The sequence below is a fragment of the Physella acuta genome, unplaced genomic scaffold (assembly GCF_028476545.2).
Source record: "Physella acuta isolate Inbredline_101_S28 unplaced genomic scaffold, ASM2847654v3 ptg000164l, whole genome shotgun sequence".
NCBI classification, from domain to species: domain Eukaryota; kingdom Metazoa; phylum Mollusca; class Gastropoda; family Physidae; genus Physella; species Physella acuta.
In genome coordinates, this window is record NW_026731683.1 from 1080673 (window position 1) to 1107141 (window position 26469).

Sequence of the window (26469 nt, forward strand, 5' to 3'; positions counted from 1 at the left end):
ATAAAATAAATGTGTAGAATGATTAAATGCAACATCCAAGCATAAATTCTATATTTTAAAAATATTAAACATCAAACAATCTCATGATGTGCAGTAAAACCAAAACTCTATGTGATGATCTTTTGTTCTAAAAACAATATTTTTAAAAATCAATTTCCTAAGTTTGAAACCAGAACAAATTTGGTTGTAAAAAAATTCAACATGAAAAGCAATATTTAAAGCAATGTAAAACAAATGTTAACTGCCCAAATTTTCTTTTTTTTTAACCTTACCCTCTTCTATGCCTATGATATTAATTAGGAAGAAACAAAATCTATATTAATTATAAATTGAAGTTTAATTTAAAAAATCAAAGTTCCTCCATTTTTAGACCAATTATGGTTAATACAAAAATAAACTGAGGCTATCAAACTTTTATATATAATAAACCAAAACTAACTATTGCATAAAGCTTGATTTTTTCCCATTTTTTTTTAGTATTTCTAAACTCAATACATTGTTATGTAGAATACTAACTGGTACATAGGTTCTTAACTGTTATTTCATGCAAGAGTAGTAAAGTTTTTACTACATTACTCTATTTGAATAAAAATAATCAAAAGATGATTTTTTTAAATATTATATTTGGTTAAACCTATAAATAAGCCTACAGACCTGGCATAATGACATCGGGGAATCCCATTTTTCTAGCAATTGCTGTTCCAGGAAGTACAAGGTGAGGATAAGATTCTCTCACCTATAAAAAAAAAAGTTTAACATGTTTAAAAATATATACCTCAATTAACAAAATATCAGATGGGGCAGCGTGGTCAGACGGTAGAGCGGATCGACTCTTAATTCCAAAGTCTTGAGTTTGAATCCTGGGCTTGAGTCCGCAGGACATCCCTGAGTCCATCCTGCTCTAGTAAGTACCTGACTTATGCTAAGGTCTCACAAACTAGTAAACTCTAATTCATCATTCATGGACTGCCAGGGAATTGTTTTAACAAAATATCAACCAAAATTAATTTTTTAAGCTAATGCACAGTGCAATAATACTAAAAGCATGAACAATTAACATAGAAAAAAAACTGAGTTAGACATGAGAAGTACAAAGTGACTTACTTGCTTTATATCTCCTGGTAATACTTTTAAAGATACCCAGAGACCTTGACCTCTATGGTTTATGTCTTTTGCTGATATTACTTTTTTAATTACATTGTACATGAAATCCTCATTACAACTGAAATACATTTTTAGTGTTGTATATTTATTAAAATGGACTGCATACAATTTTGAATGGTAATATAAAGGAAGTGAAAGAATTTATCAGATTGTAAATTTATAATCACGAATGTTATACTGTGTAGAAATTGAACAAGCATGAAACTTACTGCTGAAAGGGTATAAAATACTGATTATCCTCTACGCTTGTTTTAGTTCCTTGCATAAAATCTGTTATGTCCATCACTAGTTAAAATTAAAAAATAAGGGTAACAGTTTATTTTTATATAATTGATTTGGCTGCAATGAGTTACTTTAACATACAGTAAATAATTAATAGAACTAAACTAACCTCCAGCACCAAATGGTCTTCTGATTCCCTGTGTTTGTTTCTTGTTGTCCACATATTTAGGGTCCATAACACCTGCAGATAAAAAATACATAAAAATTTCTGTTCAATAATATAACCCAGGGCCATTATTAAAAACACCCAGTAAAATAGAGGGTTTAGATTAAAAAGAACTGATACTGAGTTTCTTAAAAAAAAAATAACAGAAAAATGTTTACCTATTCTAACGATTTGGAAGACTAAGTACACCTTGTCTCTTACTTTGTCTTTGTTTCCAAGATCCTAATGTAAATATTAATTTATTCCATCATATTTTACAAGAAAATAAATCTCAGATTAAGTAAATTTATTTCTTGAACACATTTCTTTATTTTTTTAAAAATAGGATAAATGGAAAAAAACTCTTTCATGCATGAGTAAAAAAAAAATAACTAAAACTATTACAATCTAATTTTAGGGTACTTACAGTAAAAACAACTCTGAAATTATTTATCATATCAATATCTTTGGGTACACCTTGCTTACTCCACTTAACCAAATAATTCTCACTGTGAAGAAAATCCTTGAATTTAGATCCAATGAAAGTATTTTCTTTTTTTATAAGAGCTATATTTATAAAAAGATAGGATTATTGTGTCTCAACATTGAGATGCATTTTTATCTTTACATATGTATATTGGTTTTGCCTGAATAGGGATCAGAACCCTGTGAATTTTAGTAGCGGGACTATCTTCATGCATATCTAGATCTAATACCAACAATAGGTTGTGAACAAAATTCAAGACAATAGAAATTCATAATAAAAAAAAAGCTTCAGAATAAATACTCAAATAATAATATTATTTCTAAAAAGATGTATTATAGCAATAAAGGTAGATATAAAAATCATAATAAAATATCAAACAGCTTAGTAAATTATGCCACAAGCTTTTCTTAAATAAAGGAGACATACCTTATAAACTTTTCTTCTTTAGCATCAAACAGATTTATCATAATGTCGGAATCCTCTCCTATCTTACACACAAAATTTCTTAACATAACATAAACATTGAACGATGATGGCCAGTTTGGACGAGTTTCTAAATCACTGTATCTTTTATTACACTGGGAAAAAAATCAGCCATATTTGAAAACAGTTGCTTTTAACTTTAAACACTATAAAACAAATAGCTGCTAATTCCTGGTAACAACATAATACTAATTATCAGGTAAAAAATGAAATTATCAACAATAACTTACTGTTTCTTTCTGTATTCTATCTGCTGCCTCTACATGCTGTGCAGATGAAAGGGAAAAAAAGTTTAATCATCATTAACTAGATGTAATCAATTATTTCAACATACTGAATAATCTTTTGTTTTATAAAATTCAACAGAAGACTCATTAGTAATACAAAGTAAGTAAAAATTTGTTCCGTACTCTTTTATACAACTCTATAATGCTACTTTGATCTGGGTTGAGTATGTTGCCTTGGTCATCTCTAACTACAAGGTCCAGTTTGAGTAAAGCATTGCCCTGGTCAATACGAGAAGTCACTTTTTGCTGGACTTCTTTTAACTCATCCTGAAACCAGTTGGTCAGACAATAAAGGGATTAAACGTTTAAAGCAATTTTATTATTTTAAATTGTGTTTGTTGAACATTATTCCAGTATCATCACATTTATTTAATAGTATTAATCCACTCTCTACTCCACAGTTAATTCCAACTTTAATTAACATATAGCATAAATTACTGAAAAAAGTATTAACAATACATACCAACAATTTTATGGATTGAACTAGTGAAAAAATCACAACAGTTAATCTATGACATAAACTAATAAAACTACTGACCACTGTGAAAATTCTTGCCAGGATCTTATTTCTCCAGTCTATTAAGTCACCTATCATTTCTTGAACCTCATCTAGCTGTTCACTGCGTTCCTGAAGATATAGTTTGTTTTTAAAGCGAACATTAATTTTAAAAGTTATGAAAAGCTAGGTAAATCTATATTATTAAAAAACATTGAACAAAAATAAATAAAGGTCAAAAACATAATCAAGCATACAACTGTTCTCTAAAAATCAAACACATAACCTTTTTTTTAAAATAAATTCTCACCACAAACATTTGTTTCCAGATTGCATGCCATTCCCTAAGGACATTTGTCAACTCAATCACCAGAGGGGGCTCTTTGCTAGTTATAGTTTCATTGGGCCTGGGTTACAAAAAAAAAAGGCTTTAATAAATTAGAATCTGAAGAGTTTAAAGATTGATGCCTCACAACATAAACATCCCCATGGTGTAATGCAGGAGTTAACTTACCCACTGACATGCACTGATGCCTCTTTTAAAAATATGTAATTTTTTGGAAAAATTCCTTTCTTGGATTTATTTTTAACCACAAAACCTCTATACCAATCTGGAAATAGATTTGAATTTTGTTTTAACATATGAGTGATGAAGACACAGATAGGTGGCAATGATAAATGTAGATAATGACATGATGAAATGAATAATTAATGTTTACAATGACAAGCTATTTTTAACATTATAATTTAAACTTATGTAAATGGAGACAGGAAGAAATTAGATGTATCCAGCCTTTTTAAATTGAACTTTTGCTGTTAAATTAAAGAAGATAAGGAATCCTCGTACCATCTGTTTCTTCCAGAATGTGGACAGTGTCACCAATGTCAAGGGCAAGTCTGTGTTCACCATCTTCCTTGTAGTTGTAAATGGCTGAAAGATCAAAAGTAAAGGAAATAGAATCATCCTTTTATCACTTACAATAATAACTCTAAAGAAAATAAATCAAATGCCAACTTTCTGATTGTGTGGAAAATTTTACTATAAAAAGTTCAGACTATTTTAGTATAGATCTATATATCAAAAAAGTTATTAAAGGAAAATGAATTGTTAAACAGTAGAAAATGAATCAAAACTATGTGTCTATGACATCTCCTGCCTTCCTATAGTCAATCACAGGTTATTAATTAGGATATTAAATTAAAAACATTACAAGTAGGCCTACTACTTTTCTTAAAATGTGTTCATCAAAAGAATTTAAAATTTAGAATGACATTCTAAACTCCATTGGAAGAAGGCATTGTTAATGAAATAGCAGAGGGATATTACAACACAAAGGGGTATGTCTTTACTCGAACTAGATTATGTACCTATGTATACCTTTGGTTTTGAAATTACTGTCTGTTTACATTGTTATTTCAAAATCCAGTGTCAATTAGAAGTCACAAGTTATAGTCAAAATTCTTATTCTTTATTGTCAATCTCCAACACAATTTGCAACAACAAAATAGACAATACAATGTACTAGAAAAGTATGACATTGGAATATTTTGAAGCACATTTGATTTTAATTTAAATGGCTGTAAAGTTGTTTCATGAAAATAAACTCTACAACTGAAATGGTCTTAGTAGGTAGCTAAGTAAACCCCTTTCTGTTTACATGTGAAAAGTCAACAATTTTTGTGTTACCAATAAAAAAATTAATGAGAACTTTATTCAGGATGTAAAACAAAGTGGACACCTATATCAACAAATAATAAATGACTGGGTGTGGCTTAGTGTGATCGTGTTACTTTAACTTACTAGAGCCTGACCTAACAGCTATTAAAATAGTCAAGCTATGAACAGACACGCAGCCACAAGTCCATTGACATTTCAAGATTACCCTGGCATCAAACTACTAAAACTTCCTCATTACTTAATGTTTGTTTAAGTTCTCAAATTTATAAAATGAAGTGTGGCACTTTTTCCAACCAATGGAATGAGATTTAGAATTATATAATTAGCATGTGTTCTTCTACTTGGATTTGATTACATTCATGTGTTTATAAAATTTCCTTCAAAAAGCATATGTTGAAATTTAAAACTATTAATACCCAAAGTAAAAGCACTTGCTGTAGCTAAGGTATAAATGGATGTCTTTAGTCATCTTAAAAGTAATAAATTGCTTGAAAGATTAACCAAAAGTGAATGAATCATTCTATACATTGAAAACTATTGATATACCACATTCATAAATGAAAATATGTAGTATTAACTAAAAAAAACCTGAAGGGAAAAAAAGCTGCTACTTTTGTGAGCGGCTTGGCTTTTTATAATTTTACAGTATTAATCCACTTACATGCAGTGGGGCTAAAATAGACATCATGGTTAAATGTGTCTAAAAATAGCAAAAAACATCAAGTGCCTATCTATCACAATTGGTTGGCAACTTATCTTTGCCTCTCAGTCTTGTGCCCAACTGAACTAGATTTGTCTTGCGCCCAACTGAACTAGATTTGAGCTTGTAACAGTATATGTGTTCCTCTACTTAGCGTTTGCTGTATCCAATAGAAACATTAAGTGGCTTTGTCTCACCATAAGAATTAAATTTCGACCAGGATTTTGAAAGATAATTAAAGCTATTTGAACTCAACACTTAAGTGAGAAGGACAATTAGCTGTGTACTTAGCCTCACTCAGAAAAAAATATCTAAAATAGCAAGTAAATTACAGGTTTCATAAACTACATTTGTATAGGCAAAGCAAATCAATTAGCAGTTTATTAGAAGAAAAAATAAAACATTAGTAGCCTATACAAAATATTTTAATTTATATTTTTGCTGGGCCAGAAACAGGAAAATATTGAATGCATGCTGATACTGTTGAGACAATGATTGCATAACAACCTACTAAGTGCATATTTACATTTTTTAACCCATGAATGTGGTATTTTGTATCTACTTGTACACTGAACATTTTCATAGAACATCACCCCTCAATTTAGTTCTCAATGTCTGTGGTTAATCCCCTATTTCACAATATGATCTGTCAAATCAGGTGAAAATTTTACTAATTCAATTTCATTTAGAAAGTGAAAATTTTATTATTGATGATTAAATATTTTGCATTTTAATTGTTCAACATTTATAAATAAAATTTTTCAATAGTTCAACTTTGTATGCCCTTTAAAAAAAAACCATAAAAGGGCTGGTGTTTATTAATACATCAAACAAAACGGAACAGTTGTGTGTTAATGTTTAATTTTTCACTGCAAATACTTCATTAATTAAGGTCTCAAATTAAGAATTTCTGTTTTTAAACTCCTGAGTTGTTAGGAAGTAAAATGAAAATCAATTAATATTTGACCTGACAGACTAACACAAAAGTGTTAAAAGTATAGTGAACTTCAGCGCAAAAATTCAATACAACATATTTATATTGAAAAATGTTGTACACAACAATAAAATTACTATAAATAATTGATTCTTTAACTTTAAGAATCTTTAACAATTTTTTTTTTCATTTTTACTCACTTCAAAGAATATTTTACCAAAAAACTGTTTTTTAATGTATTAAAGGAGCAATACATTATCTGTCAATTACCCCCCCCCCCCCCCTTTGGTCATTCCCACACCCCAATCATTCCCCCCATAAACAATAGCTTCCACCCAACAAAAATGCAGCCAGGCATTAAATCCTTTTCAAATACCCCTGGACATTAAGTTAAGAGATATAGATACAGATTGGGATAGGTAAAGGATAGTTAGGTAAAGGTTAGGATACTGAAGGAGTTATGGTCAGAGACTTTGTTGTTATCTCTGATGGGTACCTAACTCACGTTAGGGAAAGTAAAGGCGGCTGGGCATAGTGCTGCCCACACTATCTCCTCATATGCCAAGGTCACAGAGACAAGTGAACTCTACTTCACTTGCCCCATAGACAGTCAGGTTTGAAAGGGAACTTTACTACTTATTACTTACTTGTTGTTATAATTGGTATTTCAGTGTACTGCAGGGGTATGAGAGTATGTGTGTAGTGGAATGTTTTGTATGAATAAAAGATTCTGAATGTGACAAAGCACACAAGGATGTGACATGTGGGAGTAGGATATTGTTGTTAAGGGAAAATAGTTTAGAACTGTCTTTGTCCTGTTGTGTTAATGGGCAGATGTATTTGTTTGTCATCGTAGATATAGTCATTTTGTGTAACAGTGCAATAAACTATGGAAGGAATTCATTGTGGTCCTGTTAAGTGATTCCTTTAGTATCGTCAATCATTGTTTACAAAGTCATGTTATCATTCAAGTGTCGACCCTGTCCTTAAACTCACTTTGCAACAATAGTTATTGTTGGACACTTGGATATGGTCACTTATAGGGCTAAAATAATAAATACATCAAGGCTGAAGTCGTTAAAGCTATCAAGAAAATTAAGAGTGTTAATTCAGATAGATGATATGGAATTCCAACAGAGAGACTTAAGATAGAGCCATCTGCAACAGCAGAAATGGTGCAAGCACTCCTGCAGAAGATGTTGAAACATGCTTTCCATGATACGATGTGAAATCTGTTCTCCTCTAAGATTCTGAGACATGGAGAGTAACACAAACTATTAACCACAAACTTGAGGCCACTTGATGTTTGGTATGGGATGAGGGCAATTGTTTACAAACTTTTTTTTTTCAAAAGTCATTTTCTTGGTCATAAATCTTACTGAATCATTGAATGAAAAGCCAGCATGTTAAAGTTACAAAGTTTAATTAATGGTAAAGATAATTTTTAAAAAAAAATTACCTACTTTTTAAATCTACTTATTAATTCATACTAATTTAAGGGTGGTTTATAAATGATGTTTTAAAATGTCAAATCACATTTAATGCCTCCTATATTATACTTTTTATAAGTTTATAAGCCCAACATTGTCACACCCTTGATGTTACTATTAGTGATTATTAAATTATTAACTAGCTTGTCTGTAGGCCCAGAAGTCACAAAGTCTTAGTCATTGTAAGTCATCAGTCTTCAATAAACAATGTCAATAATTAATAAAGATCATCTACTCAATATTGACAGAGCAATGAGCATAGTAAATATTTAAGGTAGAAACCGAAGTTTCTGCCATTTTGAGGGGAGTGGTAGGCTGAGGTGTAACATCATGTTAGGGAGGGGGCTCGTTTTTTTGTGATGTGCAGTGATGGAGGACGGGGAGGGGGGGGGGGGGGGGGGGGGGGTCGGAATTAAATATGTAATAGAGTCTTGTTCTGCTAGGGACTCAAAGGGTCCATTAGAAAAATTGACCAAAGGGTGATAGAGGGTGTCAATGTCCATTAATGGACTCTATTGATAATAGGTGTGTTGAGGCTGTATTCGTTATTACTATATAGCATATTTGAGTAGTATTGTAATTTTGTCTAGTTTTATGGTAAGTGGGATAGTAACCATTAGGCTAATTTTTAGGCATATATGATAAGACTTGAGTTTGGGTTAGCATAAGAAATCACCTACGATCTAGGCCTATACAATATACTTATATAGGCCTACATAGTTTAATAACTTATTAGTTAAGTAGGCCTGCCTGCTGCCTATACCTTATTTACAGAGCTTCTTCCAGGCATCTCTTCGGGGGGGGGCTCTGTCCCCCCCCCGTCCCCCCCCCCCGAAGAAAGTCTACCACTCCCCTCCCCCCAACGAGATGGATTTAATATAGTAAACATAGTAAACATACACTTTTACTAGTGTCCGCGCCCCCGAAAAATGTTGACCCCCCCCCCCCCCAAAAAAAATATCAAGTGCCCCCCCCCCCGAGAAAAAAGTCTGGAAGAAACACTGCTTATTTAATATTTAATATGTTAAGATTAATTAGTAGGCCTAGTAATTACTAATTAGCCAAATAGTCAAATAAATTTAAGTTACCCCCAGGCCTAATTTAAAAATTTTATTTAACAGCCTAATATATTAATTTTATGCAGATTTTAATTTATGTAGTAGGGCCTATAGTATATGTAATGTATGTAGGCCTACTATGCAGTTAGCTTAGCTAGCCCTCCCCCCCCCCCCCCCCCCTGTTGTTGAGTCAATTGAGTGTTACTGTTGATCTATTCTATTTGATTTGAAGTAATTGAAGTATTGTTGGGCTAGATATTTCAATGTTACATCAGAGGTCTTAAGTCTAAAGGCAAACGCTTAATAGAAATAAAGCAGATCTAATCTAGATCTACAACGTACTATTATTAGATTAATCGACCGAATACATATCAACTACGGCTGATTTAATTTTAACTGCGGCAGCAGTGACAGTCAGTACAGAAGTGTTTTTTTCGTTTAGCACTTCCTTGTTTTCGTGTCATTTTTAAAATAAAAACAAATTATTACAAATAACTTACCCACACCAAGTTTTCTACGACTATCTGTTTGCTTCCAAATTTTCATTTTTTAAAATTATCCTTTCTGCAAAGACTTATTCAATACACAAACAGTCATTTAACCATTTTTATAACATCGATGTTTTGGAAATAATAATGCAAGGTGCCATTATTGTCACGTGACCGTTTTTATTTTTGTATTTTAAATGATTCGAATGAGTGCGCATGTCGTTGTTAAGGATAATAAATATGGCGATCCATGTATACAAATTGTCTACTACTAACTAATGTGGCTAAGCTGCAAGCAATAAGTGTATCTCGGATAAAGTTTTACAGGTACTTATCATACTTATGAAAATGATTATTTAGAAATCGTACATGTCTGTCTTTTAAAGGCGGACCTAATTTAAATATAACATCTTTTATCTAGCTAGGTCAGGGGCTATGAAATTATGAATTATGACATGAGCGTAGTTTAGCTAGTCACAGCTAGTGCCGCAAAAAGAGCAGAGACTAAAAAAAACAAAAAGGATTGTACTTTTGTACAGTTAACAGTAGGCCTACTACGTTATATTTATACTTAGGCCTTCTTGTTCAACTTACTAACTTATTAAATTATTGATTAGGCCTATTAAATTATGAATTTTATAGGCCCTAGGCCTATTAAATTAAAATTAATTAAATATATTTATTTAAGTTTATGTCAACTTTATCTCTATCCAGTCCAGTTCTGTAGGCCTACTCTAACCAGTATCTACTATCTGTATCTAGCTAAAGTAAAAGTCCAGTCCAGAGTTACTCTTTTATAACTCTTTTATAACAATGTCTATCATGGCTTATAACTTATAAGTAATAGGGTAGTATTATTAATTATGTTTAGTAGTAAAAGATGTTCTTCACAATCAATCAGAGTAAACTAATCAAATGTTTAAAAAATAATAATTATAACAGCTTAGTAATAGGCCTATAAATATAGACATCTATTTAGTATTTACTGTAGGCCTATTTTTTAATTTAGTATTTAGTTTACTATTTAGGGCCAATATTTGACTACTTTTATAGTATTTGAGAGACAAATGTCTATAATTTAATATATTACTATTAGGCCTATTTACTACTCATGATGCATTGCACTTGACTTTCAACTAGGCTTAGAGTCTATATAAATTAAAAAAATTGAATATTAACATCTCTACGATCTAGTAAAAGTAGATCTTAGTTTCAGACTGCAATGCAGCAATTACAATAGACTACTAGAGTCTACTCTCTATTCTGTTTTTAAATTTCATGTAAACAAACAGTACTTGGTCGTGAACATAAAGAAAAATATTTGTATATAAAAATTTGCATATTCTAAATTGTACTAACTTGTGTTCTTGATTTTAGGTTCGAGAGTTTTCTGTAATTTCATAAACAAATAAAAATGTCACGAGCTCAAGCAGAAAGTGTAATTAAAAATATTATACGAGAAATCGCGCAAGAATGTGCTTGTAAAGGTCAAGCTGTGTCTGAAACATTAGTTGCATTTATGGTAGGTTTTAATCTTTTAGTGGTAGACTAAAGATGGTTTGCTGTGTTTCTGAGGGGTCATCCATTCTTAAATAACATCAACCTCCTAGGGCGAGGGGGAGGGAAGGTTAAGATTTGTCATTTTTGGGGTGAGGGTTGACTTTTTATGATGATGTTAAAGGACAAAATCTTTTTAAAAGTGTGATGTTTATGGACCTAAGACTTAAGATAAATTACAGAGTGAAGTCCTGACACTCTAAATAAATTTCAATTATCCTTTTACTTAAACTTTAGGTGAAAGCTGTTGTTTTAGATCCAGCTAATGAATTTAATGTTGACCGCACACTAACTAAAGATGATGTTCAGAAACTCATACGTGTAAGTTTTTGAGAAATATTTTTTCTATCAGAAATACTTACTGTAATAGTTTTGTCGTGTACTAAGTATGTAGTCTGTATTTTAGTACTTTTAAAATTATTTCTAATCATCTACTTACCTGCTTATCAGTTTTATGATTGTTTTTTTTTCTTGTTATTTAAATATCTATTATTGTGTTGTAGTTTATTTTATTATAACTAATTTTGCTTAAGTTTTCTTTGTATATTATTTTGTTACTGAAAATTATAAACACAGTTATGTGTTGATCGTCTCATGGATGCTCGGTCACCTGCCTTGGATACAGTCAAAATGCAAGTTTATTTTGACATGAACTACACCACAAGAGGTAAAGCCTACAGTTTTTGTTTTCTGCACTTAAATTTTTTAAGATCAACAAAAAAAAAACTTTTATCCCAGTCTAATAATTTCAAATTTCTTTGCAAAACAAACTGCACAGCTTTGTTTAATTAATACAGAGCATTTATTTTATCATTTAGCTGATTTCTTGGATGAACATAGAAGAGTTCTTGAGTCTCGGTTGCTGCCTGTAATAAGGGAGATTACTGACAGTAGAGCAAGAACACGTGAAGAACTAGAAAGTCTGTATAGAAAAATAGTGTCTGCAGTTCTTCTGAGATCAGGATTAGGAAGTCCAACAGACATTGCAGTTGTTAGAGAAGCTACTGGTAAGCTGTTGTTGCAAAGCTGATTGTAAAAAGAAATATAATGTAAAAAACAAACCTCAATATTCAATATTAGTGTTCCATATTAAATATCATTGTATGTAATTTATTCTCATCAACTCCACATAAAACTATTTCAGCTGCTCTTCAGTCAGTTTTTCCACAAACTGAACTTGGCACATTTATGACTCTAACCAAAAGGGAAAAAGAAAGACAACTGACTGAGCTCACTATGATAGTAACAGGCATCAGACTTTTTAATAAAGAATGTGGAAAAGGGGGAGAAGGCATTGATGACTGTGAGTGAGATTATTTTTACAAATTCTGTAGGACATTTAATACATGTCTATAACATCTGCTGTCACAAATTTAAATGCATATTTACAATAGAGGAAAAAAGAAAAATGTTTATACATTGTTCTTAAGGTAATATTCACAATGCCAGTTTAATATTTTCTTAATCCAACATTTTTATAAATTAAAATGAACACCAGCTGAATAAGCTTTTTAAGAAGCAGTAGTTAAATCTTTTTTTCTAATGAATAATAGTAAATCATGTATGACTCTTACCATTTGTATGCTTTTTAAAAAAGTAATAGATGCCCCAGCATCTATATCATTTATTTATAATCTTGCAGGTAACCACATGTTTCATGAACAAGAGCTTTCAGACAAATACTCAGTTGTCTTATTTTATTTTAAAAGTGTACAATTTTTCAATATTTTACATTTATATGATACGGATATTTAAAGCAAATTTTGTAATCAATTTAATGATCTATACAACTTTCATAGCTTGCACATTTAATTTGAAATTTATTTATATATTTTAGTGCCAGCTATTCTAAATGAAGCTGTTCCAGCTACAACCCAAAGTGTTGATGAAGAGATTCAAAGCACGTTGCAAAGTACTTACAAGTACACAGCTCTTATAGAGGATATGTTGAAAAAACCCTCAAAAGAGGGCCTGTCCATCCAGTTGCTGAAAGAAGCCTTAATAAACACTCGTCAACATGAAACATTTTTACGGATAATACTGGTAATTAATTAGAGCATTTAGCATAATATAGAGGTATAATTATACATGTATTTAAAAACTACTGATCTAGATCATCACCTTTTTCTGTCCACTTTATAAACACTTTTGATACTTATAAGATAAGTATTTCTAAGGATTATTTGATAAGTACACATAAAGTAATTAGCATAATCATGATTAACAATTGTAGCAATGCATCTAAAGGTTATAAATCTAGTACAGAACTACCTATTATATTAAATAAGACAGGTTAACAACTACAATGCGATCATGCAGATCAGAGAGAACATTGTTGCCAAGTAATACTTTTAAAACATTTCCTACAGAGTGATGTTATCAGTTGTGCTCATCAAGTTGAACAGTTGGAAAATCAGCTGGGTACAAGAATGGAGCAATTGCAAGCTACAGTTCAATCTAAAACAGCTGTGCCTACTGCACAAGTCTATGTAAGTTCAATTCTTCTGAACCATTTGATTTTTTCATTTTTTGTAACTTAAAGTTTTTATAACTACTGATTCATATTGGTGTTTTTTAACATAAAAATAAAAATATTATCATTAAGTTTTAATGTGGGGTAATTATATAGCAAAAAAAAAACCTAATAAATCACTGAATTTGTTGGTCTTTCAAAAGCAGTAAACAGTGTATTTTAAAGCTAACAGCCAACTCTATAATATGCTTTTCATTTATTTAGATTCTGTTTTATTTTGAAATGTTTGCCTAGTCTAACCTGTTTTGAATCTTTCACAGCCTCAGTTTATTCACCTTGCTCAGCTCTGGAGCAGCTTTCAAGATGAAATGGTTTTACTGAGTGTGCTTAGTAACATTTTAGCAAGTCTTGAGCCATTCACAAGAGTAAGAAACAACTTTCCACATACAATACAACTTCAATACTTTTTGAAATAGTAATGTTGTCATGTTTTTTTACTTTGTAAAGGGGAGATAATTTATCAACACAAATTATTTCTTCTAATCAATATTGTGTTTAGTGTTTATCAGAAGAAAAGTCAGTTATATCAGTCTACTATAGTTTTATACACAATTTTGACACTTATTTTCTATTTTTCATTAAATTCAGAACCACAAAGAGCAGCTCAGTGATGAGATCATAAATTTATACTTGGAAGGTGTAGAGGTTTTAACTGATGAAGAGCGGATTGAGAGGGTAAATACACTTTGAAAATTTTAACATTAGTATAAATACTTTATGGGACGGAGTGGTCTAGCGGTAGAGAGCTGGACTACTAACCCGTAAGTCTCGAGTTCGAATCCGGGTTCAAGTCAGTAAGTCGTCCCTGAGTCCACCCAACTCTGATGGATACCTAACTCACATTAGGGAAAGTAAAGGTGGCTGGGCATAGTGCTGACCACTCTATCTCTTCATATGCCGAGGTCACAGAAACAAGTGAACTCTACTTCACTTGCCCCATAGACCGTTAGGTTTGAAAGGGAAACTTTTTTTAAAAATACTTTGCTGATTATATTGAATCTGAGCTGTTGCTAAATAACTACCCTGGCAAAGGCTCCAACCTTTTCCTAAATAGCTCTATACACACAAAAAATGTCAGCAAAAATTTGTCTTGTCAGATGCAATAATAAGAACCATGTAGTTTTTTACATTTTGCTAGGTTTTTATAAGGTTGAAATAGGTCAAAAAAATTTCTATCAAAGTACATTATCTGGTAAAACCTTTTTTATTGAGCAGGCCTTTATACCTAATTTTCAAGCTTAAGCAATACAATATTTCAGACCAGCAGTGAGAGGATAAATCCTAAAGACTACAGGGCTGAGAATAGAGACTGGCTATTTTCTGACACCACCAAAAATTTCTCTCGACTGCTGCTTCAATACAGGGTAAGTTGAACACTCAACCATTCCATTACATTTTTTTTTCCATTTATTTTTAAATAATAATTTGTTGTTAAAAGTTATACAATTTGCACAGGGCTACTGTGCATACACTCTTGGTAAATGTGACAGACTTCTAGTGCCCGGAAATCCTGAAATTGGAGTTCTTCGATTCCGAGAACATTACTATGCTTTCTCTTCTAAAGAAGCAGCATATAAATTTGCTGAAAACCCCCAAGAGTAAGCATGTTTCAAACTTTTATTGCTCTAATTATTTAAAAACTTAAACCCATAAATTGTTCACTGTATTTAAAAGTGGTATCAAAGTGTTCCTGTTTCTCTTAGGTACATAGCTCTTGTGGCAGAAGCTGCAAAAAAAAGTCCTGAATTAATTCAGCTTCTTGAACTTCATACTCAGTTTTCTACAATAACCCCCTACTCACAGGTTGGCATCCAATTTTATTTCAATAATTTCAATGTTAGGTAAGAATAAAAAGCTTTTAAAATTTACTGGTTTTTTAATGTACTAATCAATAAGAAAATAAAGCACATTTTTCTTTCTATTGATTTAGTAAAAGGGTTGGTTGCTAAAATGTGTAAAAGAGATTTCATGAGTGACTGATACTTTATACTATATAATCATAGAAGAACCTAACAATCAATTTAAAATGTGGTTGATTTAGATTGTTTTCATTAATAGCAATTAATTTAACTATTTCTTATACTTTTAGAGTCGAGATGCAGGTAAAATGATTGAAAAGCCTATTACTAAATGTGACAGTGGATCTCAAACAGACACACATATTTTAGAATCAAACATTGTCAAGACATATGCATGGAATGAATGGGAATTGAGAAGGAAAGCAATCAAATTGGTAATGGTTTTTTAATAAAAATACCTTTGACTATAATTTTAAACACTAAATATGTTTCATGGTCTAGTTTTCAGCCAAATATCTTAGTTTTATTAATGGACACGAGCGAGAAAAGTCTCAAAGGTATTTGAGAGGTGCATAAATTAATTTAAAAATCTTGCACGGCGTAGTTACAATTAATATGGTTATAAAATCCTGTCTTTCTGGTTATTTTTGGACTTTACTAAAGATTGGACGTATTTGATGTTTTTAATATTTTCGGTAACTAAATAAAATTTAAAAAAAAAAGCAAAAACAATTTGGTTTTCACGTGTAATGGCGACATAAACAATGGCATCCTGCTATTGGATAGGCCGGCATAGATTTTATTGTACACATTGTAAGCTAAAAATAGAAAACTCGGTCATGGGGTTTTAAATTTGCATTGTTATTTAAAAACTTGATCTGCAAAGTTTTGTAAACAAATAGTTATCGATCACTAAGTTACTGTACAGCCAATCAATATTTGTCTTACGAAAGTGAAACATCCGGTTTAAACTTAGGCTTGATGAAAATAAATAGAGATGTAGCCTTAAACTCAACAAATTATTTTCAAGTTCTCTGGATTTGCAACTTTTATAGCATTTATTCTAAAAATATAAAATTTCTAAATTAATTTTAGGCTTAAGTTTTTATTTTTTATTTTTTTTTACGGTCTAAATCTAAAAAGCATGTTTTTACTCCATGTCAACAACATTATAGAAGGAATCTCGTCAACTCGCTCGCCTCCATTACTCTGATAATGGTGAGAAAGAATATAAAGGTCTTATTTAGCCTGCCAACTGATAATCTTGTTGGGGATGGTATTACCTGGTACTTTTTGGTATAGATAAAACTGTCAATATTTAGTATATTGCAAAGTTTCTTTGGTGTCAATGTTTAAATTATATTGGTCTGGTGTGGATATTATCAAATTCTCTAAAACTTGCTCTGACTTTACCATCCCCTATACTCAGATTTGAATGGCTTAAATTTTAAAACACCTACATACATTTTAATATATTATTTTTTTTTAATATATTATTATTTTAACATATTATAAACCAATAGGAAATAAGAACTCAATTTTTAATTGAAATATTTAGGCAAATTTAAGAACTAAGGTGACACATGCCATGCAGACCAATGGAAGCAACATGAGGAGAGACAATGAAACTCAAGTCTATTTACCCAAGTGAGTTGCTGTTTTTTTGTTTTTAATTATTTCCTTAAAGTTTCCTCACTCTAATTACTAGCTTCAACTTTTGTTATAAACTGCTTAGATCAAACTTTAGCAGATTAAAACTAGTCTTGAAATTAATCAATAAGTTTATGTATATGAAATTGATATGGAATTAAAAATGCATTGATTTTATTTTACCAAAGGGAACAAGATACACAGACTAAGCAAGACAACTATAGCAATGTCTCCAAACCCCAGACCTTCCTGCATGGTTTGAGAGGTGGTGGCACTGGTCTACCAACTAACATGCTTAAAGTTGATCTTACTGTTGATGTCTCAGAGCCAAAAATAGTGCGAGAGTTTATGGTTCCAGGAAAAAAATAATTTCTTACTTTTATTTATCAAAACTTCAAAACAAAAAATAAGCAATTATATTTACAAATGGATATTTTTTTTTATATATGTAAAAGAATATAATATACTTTTTATGCACAAAATTTAGATTTATAAAATTTTATAAATACTTGTACTTTCACATCAATGGTAGGCCCATTTTAATAGTACTAATTACAGAATTTTGTTTAACATTAAACTATACATTAACTTGCTGTTTATACTGAAGTAAGGATCACAGACTAAAGGACACATAATGACATTCACTAATGAAAAGAAATATTGTAAAATTTCTTTATAAATTACTACTTTTTAAACAGTGTTCTAATTGATTCCATTAGACTGATTAGAATTCAGTTGCATAATATGAGTTTTAATAAAATTATGGTGTAACTGGAGATTACTCTAGGCTTGTGTCAGTGTTACTAGTTTTTATGCTGTTCCTGTTTGATTTCAAAAATAGGACCTTATTATTGGAGAACAGTTCAATGTTGCATCCAGGATATTAATTTTTTTTGTACAGCAGCTGTTTTTAATGTTAAAATTTAACTTTTTGTATAATTTAAGTTTGTGTACACTAAACTGTTTTCAACCAAAATATCACCTCATACTTTGGGTGTTGGTTGTGTCAATGAATAAATTAATATAAAAAAGTTGTTGCTTCATAAGTCTTTTGATTTACTACTGTAATCAATACTTTCTATGAGCCAGTTTCATAGATAAATGTTTGAGAAACCAAATAGCTGTGAAGTTGATAATTATAGAACAGTACAAAACATGCACACAAGAAATGTTATTTTTATCAGTGATAAAAAAAAAAACAATATTTAACCCTCAATAAAATTCTTTATTACAAAGTAACCAAAAATTGTGCAATAACCCAATACATTTATTTTATGCAAGAGTTCAACATGAATTACCATCAGTAATTGTAATATAATATCAAACAAAAAAATGCAATTTACTTAGTATACATCTTGTTTCATAATTTGTTTAAAAAAATAAGCATTTTATATTGTTTTGCCCCATAAATGATTTTAATAAGTTACATTTGTACAAGATACATAATAAAAAGCACCAAAATTATTTGAATAAAATGTCTAGTTCAACTGTCTAGTATCACCAGTGTAAACAATTTATTCTTAAATTAAAAATTTCTAGTTGTGTTAATAAAATATAAACTTAATCACAGCAAAAAAAAATGAAATGGTAACGGTCATGTTTCTTTTATGATAACTGTCTGACTACACATTTATACACAAACAAAAACAAACATTACGTTCTGTATTAAATAAATTATTATTTATTAAAAATAGATGTTTTTGAAATTCTTTTAGAAATTACATTAACAAAAATTCAATTTCAACAGAGTGTACTCATTCAAATGCAAAAAACAAATTGTATAGATCAATCTTTGGAATTGAAATCACTGATTTTAAAAATTCTAATAAAATCTGTCTTGACTTTTTAATTCGTCTTAATCTGTTTTAGAAAAACAAATCCGAATACAAGTTTTTGTGTTTATTTTCAATGAGATTTTAAACATATATTTTTACAAAATGTACAACCATCTCAAGTGTAGTAAATATAATGGAGATTTCTAAAATCATTAAGATTAACCATTAAAAATTATGTACCCAATCATCCTCATCTTTGAATTGCTTTGAAGAAAAAGGGAAATAATACTTCCAAAAACAACAACCAGATTTTTGTTTTTAAATTTCCTTTAAATTTTAATTATAAATTATATGAGTAAACTAAATTCTATACTACACCAGGTATATCAATATTTCAAACAACTTTTAAAACTATATAACATTTAATCAATAACAACATCTGGTCTAAAAGTGTTATCAGCTTAACGCTCAGTGTTAGACTGAACATTATGTAAGGATGGTTTATTTTTATCAAAAGCTCTAAAATACAGTTATAAATACCATATACAGTTTAACATTATAGGATAAAATATATCATTATATTTATTGTGACAAACTTGGACTGAATAGGGTCTAATCATTATACTTAATTTTAAATGCCATTTTAAAAGAAACATTCTCAATTCAAAGTTACTTCAAATTTCTAGAACAGACCTTAAAGCATTAACATTTATGGAAATGTTATGAATTACTAGTACATAAAAATTATATATAAGAATGTAACAAAAGACATGAGATAATTGAGAATATTCTGCATACTCTAATAAACTGAAAATGTATTATTAGCTGCTGATCCCACAAACACTGTAAGGTAAAATTATAATACAAATCACACGGCAACATCTGATAAAGGCAAAAATACCTATATGTAGTGAGAAAGTTCTTTAGAGTTCAGTATCCACCAGAACCAAAACTTCTACCATATTTCTAAAGGATTATTCAGTTCATTGAATATATATTTCACCTGCAAGTGAGCAGTAAATCTCAACAAAGACATGAAATTTTAAGTTCCTGAATTACCAAAATTTCATTCAAGTGAAAAATTAGAGTGGAGTTAGGTTTATCACACAATGCATAATACCATTATAATCAATCACCAAGCAAAAATATGTCTTTATTTTTTTTTACAGATAAACATTTTTTTTTAAAAGTGTGGAAAACTGTAGGTCTGTAATCTATGTTTATATCTGATTAAAGTTCAAGGGGATCTAAATCAGAGTTTCTTTTAGACTCCTCTCTATGAAGGAGGGAGGGGAGAGGCTCCCCCTCCCCCAGTAAATATCCACCACTTCCACTTCCCTCCCCCCACCTCCCGAACAAAATAAACTATATATATAGAATATATAAACTTTAACTTGTGCCATAGCCGGAAGAAAAATGTCTGAAACTTTGATCCAAATGTAAGTTTTGCTATGACCTAACTTTTGTGTATGCAAAGGCTTAAGTAAAAAAGTGGGAGTGAGTTCATTTTAAAATAATCTGTGCAAACTTGCACAAGTATTTAGATCTGTCTGTCAATAAAAAAACAACCCATGGCTATTACATATTGAATAAATAGACTACTTGCAAATACAATTTAATAATTTCCCAGTATAAAAAAATATCAATTCAAGAATTTATAAATGGAAAAATAAAAATGAATGACCCAAACTAAGCCTAAAAAAATTCCTCAAAGCTTTCATCTAAAAGAGAAGTAGGAGAGAGAAAATTTCTGAAGATAAATAAAATAAAAAGTGTGTTTGGTTTTTTCTTAACTATATAAGAAAATAAGTCTAGTCAGTGTTGAAGGAAAAATATGTAAACAATAAGTACAAAACTCAGTTTTTGTTTATAACAAAGTAGGCCTATCTTATTTCATGATTGGTTTGGTTCATCTTAAACAATATAAGTATAATATAAGATTTGGAACATCAATTTTTTTCCAAATTTCCCATAGTCATCTTTCCATGACAGCAAATGTTTTTTTTTTAATGTATTATAAAAATTAGAACCTCAGTCTTAAACAAGGGCTCATTTAGCAAGTTATCTAATTAGCATGTTCTTCCATTTTTTTCTTTTTTTTTTCTATTAATTTAAAATTATTAAAGCATATTTATTTAGAATGAAGTAAACATTGTAGCTCTTTTTTTTTAATTGCAAGAAAAATTAAATAGGATGTGTTGAATTCCCAGCAAAGTACATTTCAATATCTTCTAATGATTTTCCTTTGGTTTCAGGAATATACTTAGCAACAAACCAAATCCCACACACACAGCAAGCGCTAAAGATATAGAAAATACCAGAGCTTCCCAGAACTGCCTGTAAGGCAGAAAACTGGCTTGTTACTATAAACGCAGAGCCCCATGATGCTATTATAGCAACAGAGCCAGCTGCTCCTTTGCATCTAGTAGGAATTATTTCTGACATAATAAGCATTGGTATGGGTCCCCATCCAAGAGAAAATCCAATAATGTAGAAGGTCAGGCAAAATACTGGAATCCAAGTATTCAAAAATGGATTCAGCCATCCTTTGGCGGAGATCTTGTAATACAGTCCAAAGAGAAACAGTGTAGTAGCCATTATGAGTCCACCAACATGGAGAAGTTTTCTTCTTCCTGCCTTATCCATCAGATACACAGCAGCAAGAGTTGCTAATATCTGAACTATGCCAATGATAACTGTAGCAGTGTAGGCAAAATCCCCAACAGCAGATTCAAAAATAGAAACAGTGAAGAACATTACAGCATTAATGCCTGATAGTTGTTGAAAGATCATGATAAACACAACCAAAGATAATGGATATGAGAACTCTTTTTTCTGAAGTATCTCCATAATTGACACATTTTCCTCAGGGTCAGATCCATCCTCCATCTCACGACACTCTTCATGAACATTAGTATGAGGATCTCTTAATGCCTGCAATGCAAGAATGGCATCTGTCTTGCGGTTTTTCTTCAATAGCCATCGAGGAGTTTCAGGAATGAAAAATGTAAGAACCCCTGCAAGGAAACATGGAATTATGCACAGATGAGCCAGCCAGCGCCATTCAAAAAATACACCAAGGATGTATGCAGTGGCAATACCAATAGTAATAAAAAGCTGAACACAAGATCCAAGAACACCTCGCATTGATGTGGTGGAAATTTCAGCAACATAAATTGGGACACAAACTGTAACCATTCCACTGCCTAATCCTGTTAATAAACGACCAAAATAGCATTGATAACTTTCAGTTGCAAGCGCTATAATTAAGAATCCTGTTGTGAAAGGTATCGATAGAAATGTCATGGATAGTTTGCGACCAACTTTTTCAATAAGCCATCCTCCAAGCGGAGCACCCAACAATGCACCAATCGTCAGTAATGACCCGAACCAACTGCTTTCTTCTTGAGTTAATACTCCTCTTTTTATCATACTAGGAATAGATGGTGAACTGTAGCCAATAGCGATTCCAAAATTAAAGGCTCCAATCAATGCACATAAGCACCGAAATACCAGTTTCTTGTGCGAACCTTCATATTTCGACTGAATAATTCGCCCAGCCACGACTGCGTTTTGTTTGTCAGCCATTTTCTGAAGCTCTACGTTGTTACTCTGATGTCAAGGCCGGGTCAACTTTGTTTTGCCGTGAAATTTTGTTTTGGAACAGCGTAGAATACTCAGCACGTGACTGTCATGTGATATCATTTCTCCCATAAAGCTAAAGAGTACTAAAGACGTTATATAACTACACAAACTGTTCACATTGAGAAAGTCAAGCCACGAAAATACTGCTTGACTGTGAGTCCGACAGACTAAAATTTATACAACACTAGTAGATTCTAGTCAAGTTAGATCTACTATGACTATGTCTATGATGGCGCTGACTGATTTATTTATTGTTCTCATTGCTATTGTGGAGCTAAGCAGAGGCGCTTTTGGGATGCCGTTGCATGCTTCATGCAAAATTGATTGGTAAAAACAAAAATTGTTTTTAAAATTTTACTTTAGGCTAGATCTAATTAATACTAGATCTAGATCTAACTATTAATTACGCCAAATGCAAATTTATAGACCTAGAATAGGCTCATATGTCATATAGGTAATGACTAATGTAATTACTATAATTAGTAATTAGTAAATTAATTAGTCTCAAAATTACAATTTACTTTGCTTTAATAATTAATTGATACTAGGTCTAGATCTCTAGCTCATATGTACTAATCTAGATCTAGATCTGTTTTTTTCCTAGGTACTTTGGCCTGGGTTGTCCAGAGACAAGCAAAAAAATTATTGATCAGATAGATTTATGGAAAGGTAATGACTGCGGCACAGGTGAAAAGTGCAAATACAAAGTAAGTTGTTTTCCCCCTACAGTGAATGTTATTATTACCAGGTTTCTTTGTCTTGCATGTTTGTATAAAATGCAACTTGAAATTGAAATTTCAGTAGTAATTTTAAACATTTGGGATTTGGGACTTATCAGATATTTATCTCACCTATCAGAAGAATAGAAAGTATCTCTTTAAGCCATATGCTAGTCTGCAAACACAAAAATCTCTAGTTGAAACCTGATTTCAAGTAAAATGTCCCTGATTCAACAATGGGTAACTAACTCATGTTAGGGAAAGTAAAGGCAGTTGGTCATAGTGCTGACTACATTATCCCTTCATATGTCGAGGTCGCAGAAACTGATGAACTCTAGTTCACTTGCCACATGGACCTTCAGGGTCGAAAATGGAACTCTACTTAACTTTCGTTAAGCTACGAATATAAACATCTAACAAAATAATTTATAGCAAAGGCTTGTAATTTATTGATTGAAAACAGATTTTGGGTACTTAACCATTTTAAGTAGGCCAATCACTCTGAAAATGCAACAGTATCAGTTTCCAGTGTCTCTAAATCTCTAAACAAATTTTCACAATAAGTGCGAATACCATAAATGTCTAAATGCAAACCTATAATACCATCTTTCAAATCTAATTGATTTGTGTATTTATAATTAAATAATTTCTTTTTTAGTTTATCAGCTTTGATAATTCAGTGTTAAAAGCTACACACACAACTCCAGTGAAGAACTATGTTGATGACCTAACATTTGTTTTCAACTCCAATAGTACAACAAGCTGTGTTGTTAATGTAAGTATTAAAATGGCACACATGTTTATTGTCCAGCTTTTAAGTTAAAAGGTCAACAGTTATAATTTCTACTATTGTTGGTAAGCAATTGTGTGTTTTATTTAAATTTTAAATTAGAGCGTCCAAATACATAGTACATTTTTCCTTTTGTTTCCCTGTTATTGTTAGATCATTGAAAATTTTCCAGTAAAATAGTGTATTAAATAACGTTACTTACAAAATAAAATATGTCCACTAATAATATACTTATTTATATATATACATATATTTATATATATGTTTATGTGCATATATGCACACATAAATATAAATATTTTAAACTACCTTAATATTTGATAATGATAGGGCTTCAGCACCTCAGAGACTTGGTATGCAGTTCTAGATTATGGTACCAACTACTGCAATCTACACAACTTGATTACTGGTAAGTTTAATGGTCAGATAATTAGTGAGTTTGTACTGTATAGTTCCATGATGAGTCTTGTGTACTGAATTCTATAGTCAAGAACATTGGTCAGTCAAATAGTGACATTATTAAAACTGAAAAATGAGAAGAAACTATTTCATCAATGCACACATAAGTTAAATCATGTTTTCAAAAAATGTGCTAACATCTTTTGTTGTTGTAAGCTATAATTATGCCTGAAGTGAGTAAGATACTCTGACTATTTGTATCGCCTTGAAAGCATATTTTCTTAAAATAAGAACATAATTGAATGAATTAATCGGTAAATACAATTGAATTAAACTTTTTTTTTTTCCAAATTGTCAATTCAGGCTCTGGACTAGATCTGACAGCAAATTATAAGGAAGCAACAGACAATGGGAGATGTACTCAGTATTCCTCTGCCAATTGTGACAAATATTAAGTTTTGCTGCAAAACATTTTGCATTGCTATAATTATGCTGATCTGCTCAGACACTGAGAATTTTTTTTTTAAATATTTCCTTTTTTTATTCTGACTTTTTTTGCACTTTAATATACTGTTTAGAGAATTTTTTCAGTTCAATAAAACTTTAAAAGATTTCTTTTGCCTGATTTTTTTTTTTTTTTACAAATATGTTGTTTGGTTTTCATCAAAGCGGAAGATCCACTTCTATTATCTCTTTTAAACGAATCAACATAGCAGCTGTATTGACCACTATTAAAATTAAAAACTCCAGCTGGAAAAAAATAGTTAACCAATCACTCAAGAACACAATTCCAAATGTAAGCTTAACGATAGACCCCAATTTCTGTTTGATACTAACTTCAACAGGGATGCTTTTACTTCTACTGCATATTGTTCTAACATTGTCTCTAGGCTTACAAAAAATTTGGTTTATCCAGCAAGACTTGTGTTTAAAATAATATATATATTAAAGCCTAATAATTAAAAATAAGTAGGGCTCTAGAAGTAGAAATTATATTTACATTGGTTTTTTTTAAAACTCCTAACATGATGAAACTTATAATAGCGTGCAGCAGAGGCGTAGCAACCCTTCCCGGCACCCGGGTACAAACTTTCGATTTGCACCCCCCCCCCTTCCTTGAACTTTTCATTTGCACCCACCCCCACGAACTTTTCATTTGCACCCCCCATCAAACTTTCAATTTGGCGCCCCCCATAAGGTCGGCGCCCGGGGACATATGTCGTCGGCCCCCCCCCCTCACTACGCCTCTGGTGTGCAGGTCCAATTGTATAGTTTTACACATGGCTAAAGAATAGATTAAGAGAATAAAAGTTTAGCTTTTGTTTGAAGCTAACATTATTTTAGTCAGTAATTTTAAAAATAATGTTAAAAAGCTAGCTAATGTGGCACAAACTATTTTATCAATGCTAATACATTTAAGAATTTTTCAAATTGCTATTCAAGATTTATTCAATAATTTATTTTTACAGAAAGAAATACGTCTAAGAACTCTAAGTAAGAGCAGTCTCCCCTTAATGTAATGTGCTAGCTGTTCAAACAAAATAAAGCTAACTTTAAAAAAAATGTTCTATATTGGGTCATGAGACAAAATAATGACCAATAATCAATTTTTACAACTGAAGTGGAAACTATGTGTGGAACCACATGTAAGGACTGTGTGACCAATACACTGCCCATTTCTTCTACTATAAGGACACTTAACATGTAAATCCAGCCCAGAATGGCTGACAGATTTCAATTGTCTGGTCAGGCAGTCTTGTTGACCTTCCTGTTCCACAATGATCAATATATGTATGCTGATATGATATGGTGAAATTAGGTATCTCACAAAATACTTGTATATACCTTTGTGAGTAAAGTTTTTTTAAGTTACTGATGGCATCAGATGTTATTTCCTAAGCTACATTGCT

The 26469-nt window shown here is 31.1% G+C and overlaps 4 protein-coding genes across 10 annotated transcripts in view; 2 read left to right on the forward strand and 2 right to left on the reverse strand.

The window, feature by feature from the left end:
- The window catches only part of LOC131935936 (dedicator of cytokinesis protein 1), a 37442-nt gene extending 27580 nt beyond the window's left edge, over positions 1-9862 (reverse strand). For 6 of the 7 annotated variants that reach the window (XM_059292689.1, XM_059292687.1, XM_059292686.1 and 3 more), the window contains exons 1-15: positions 9705-9862; positions 4192-4275; positions 3859-3955; positions 3655-3751; positions 3387-3476; positions 2972-3115; positions 2792-2827; positions 2505-2656; positions 2019-2100; positions 1771-1834; positions 1556-1627; positions 1374-1449; positions 1105-1222; positions 655-736; positions 273-284 (exon numbers count right to left, since the gene is read on the reverse strand). In XM_059292689.1, the coding sequence (XP_059148672.1) occupies positions 273-284; positions 655-736; positions 1105-1222; positions 1374-1449; positions 1556-1627; positions 1771-1834; positions 2019-2100; positions 2505-2656; positions 2792-2827; positions 2972-3115; positions 3387-3476; positions 3655-3751; positions 3859-3955; positions 4192-4275; positions 9705-9750 (1252 nt within the window). In that variant the 5' untranslated portion in view covers positions 9751-9862. The remainder of the gene's footprint in view (positions 1-272; positions 285-654; positions 737-1104; positions 1223-1373; positions 1450-1555; positions 1628-1770; positions 1835-2018; positions 2101-2504; positions 2657-2791; positions 2828-2971; positions 3116-3386; positions 3477-3654; positions 3752-3858; positions 3956-4191; positions 4276-9704) is intronic. The other variant, XM_059292684.1, reaches the window with a different exon arrangement.
- A 48-nt stretch (positions 9863-9910) lies between these two features.
- Positions 9911-18026, forward strand: LOC131935996 (cilia- and flagella-associated protein 206). Its single transcript, XM_059292779.1, has 16 exons — positions 9911-10019; positions 11070-11214; positions 11487-11570; positions 11826-11916; positions 12068-12256; positions 12394-12552; positions 13087-13292; positions 13619-13738; positions 14043-14147; positions 14371-14457; positions 15042-15146; positions 15238-15380; positions 15486-15585; positions 15872-16015; positions 17140-17228; positions 17420-18026. The coding sequence occupies exons 2-16, from the start codon at positions 11107-11109 to the stop codon at positions 17598-17600; spliced, it is 1911 nt and encodes a 636-aa protein (XP_059148762.1). The 5' UTR covers positions 9911-10019; positions 11070-11106; the 3' UTR covers positions 17601-18026.
- Positions 18027-18447: 421 nt separating this feature from the next.
- On the reverse strand, positions 18448-22641 carry LOC131935969 (solute carrier family 2, facilitated glucose transporter member 8-like). The gene has a single exon (XM_059292741.1). It carries the CDS (start codon positions 22592-22594, stop codon positions 21191-21193), a length of 1404 nt encoding a protein of 467 aa, XP_059148724.1. The 5' UTR covers positions 22595-22641; the 3' UTR covers positions 18448-21190.
- Positions 22642-22717: 76 nt separating this feature from the next.
- On the forward strand, positions 22718-25170 carry LOC131935970 (uncharacterized). The gene is made up of 5 exons (XM_059292742.1): positions 22718-22978; positions 23256-23358; positions 24029-24145; positions 24491-24569; positions 24923-25170. Exons 1-5 carry the CDS (start codon positions 22866-22868, stop codon positions 25012-25014), a joined length of 504 nt encoding a protein of 167 aa, XP_059148725.1. The 5' UTR covers positions 22718-22865; the 3' UTR covers positions 25015-25170.
- Positions 25171-26469: the final 1299 nt, after the last annotated feature.

Excerpts from the sequence above, each read along its gene's own strand:
- LOC131935969 (XM_059292741.1), bottom strand. The coding sequence starts at position 22,594 with ATGGCTGACAAACAAAACGCAGTCGTGGCTGGGCGAATTATTCAGTCG.
- LOC131935970 (XM_059292742.1), top strand. The coding sequence starts at position 22,866 with ATGACTATGTCTATGATGGCGCTGACTGATTTATTTATTGTTCTCATT. Across the intron at positions 22,979-23,255 it reads GCTTCATGCAAAATTGATTG|GTACTTTGGCCTGGGTTGTC; the intron begins GTAAAAACAAAA and ends TTTTTTTCCTAG. Across the intron at positions 24,570-24,922 it reads TCTACACAACTTGATTACTG|GCTCTGGACTAGATCTGACA; the intron begins GTAAGTTTAATG and ends TTGTCAATTCAG.
- LOC131935996 (XM_059292779.1), top strand. The coding sequence starts at position 11,107 with ATGTCACGAGCTCAAGCAGAAAGTGTAATTAAAAATATTATACGAGAA. Across the intron at positions 11,571-11,825 it reads ATGTTCAGAAACTCATACGT|TTATGTGTTGATCGTCTCAT; the intron begins GTAAGTTTTTGA and ends TTATAAACACAG. Across the intron at positions 14,458-15,041 it reads ATGAAGAGCGGATTGAGAGG|ACCAGCAGTGAGAGGATAAA; the intron begins GTAAATACACTT and ends ACAATATTTCAG.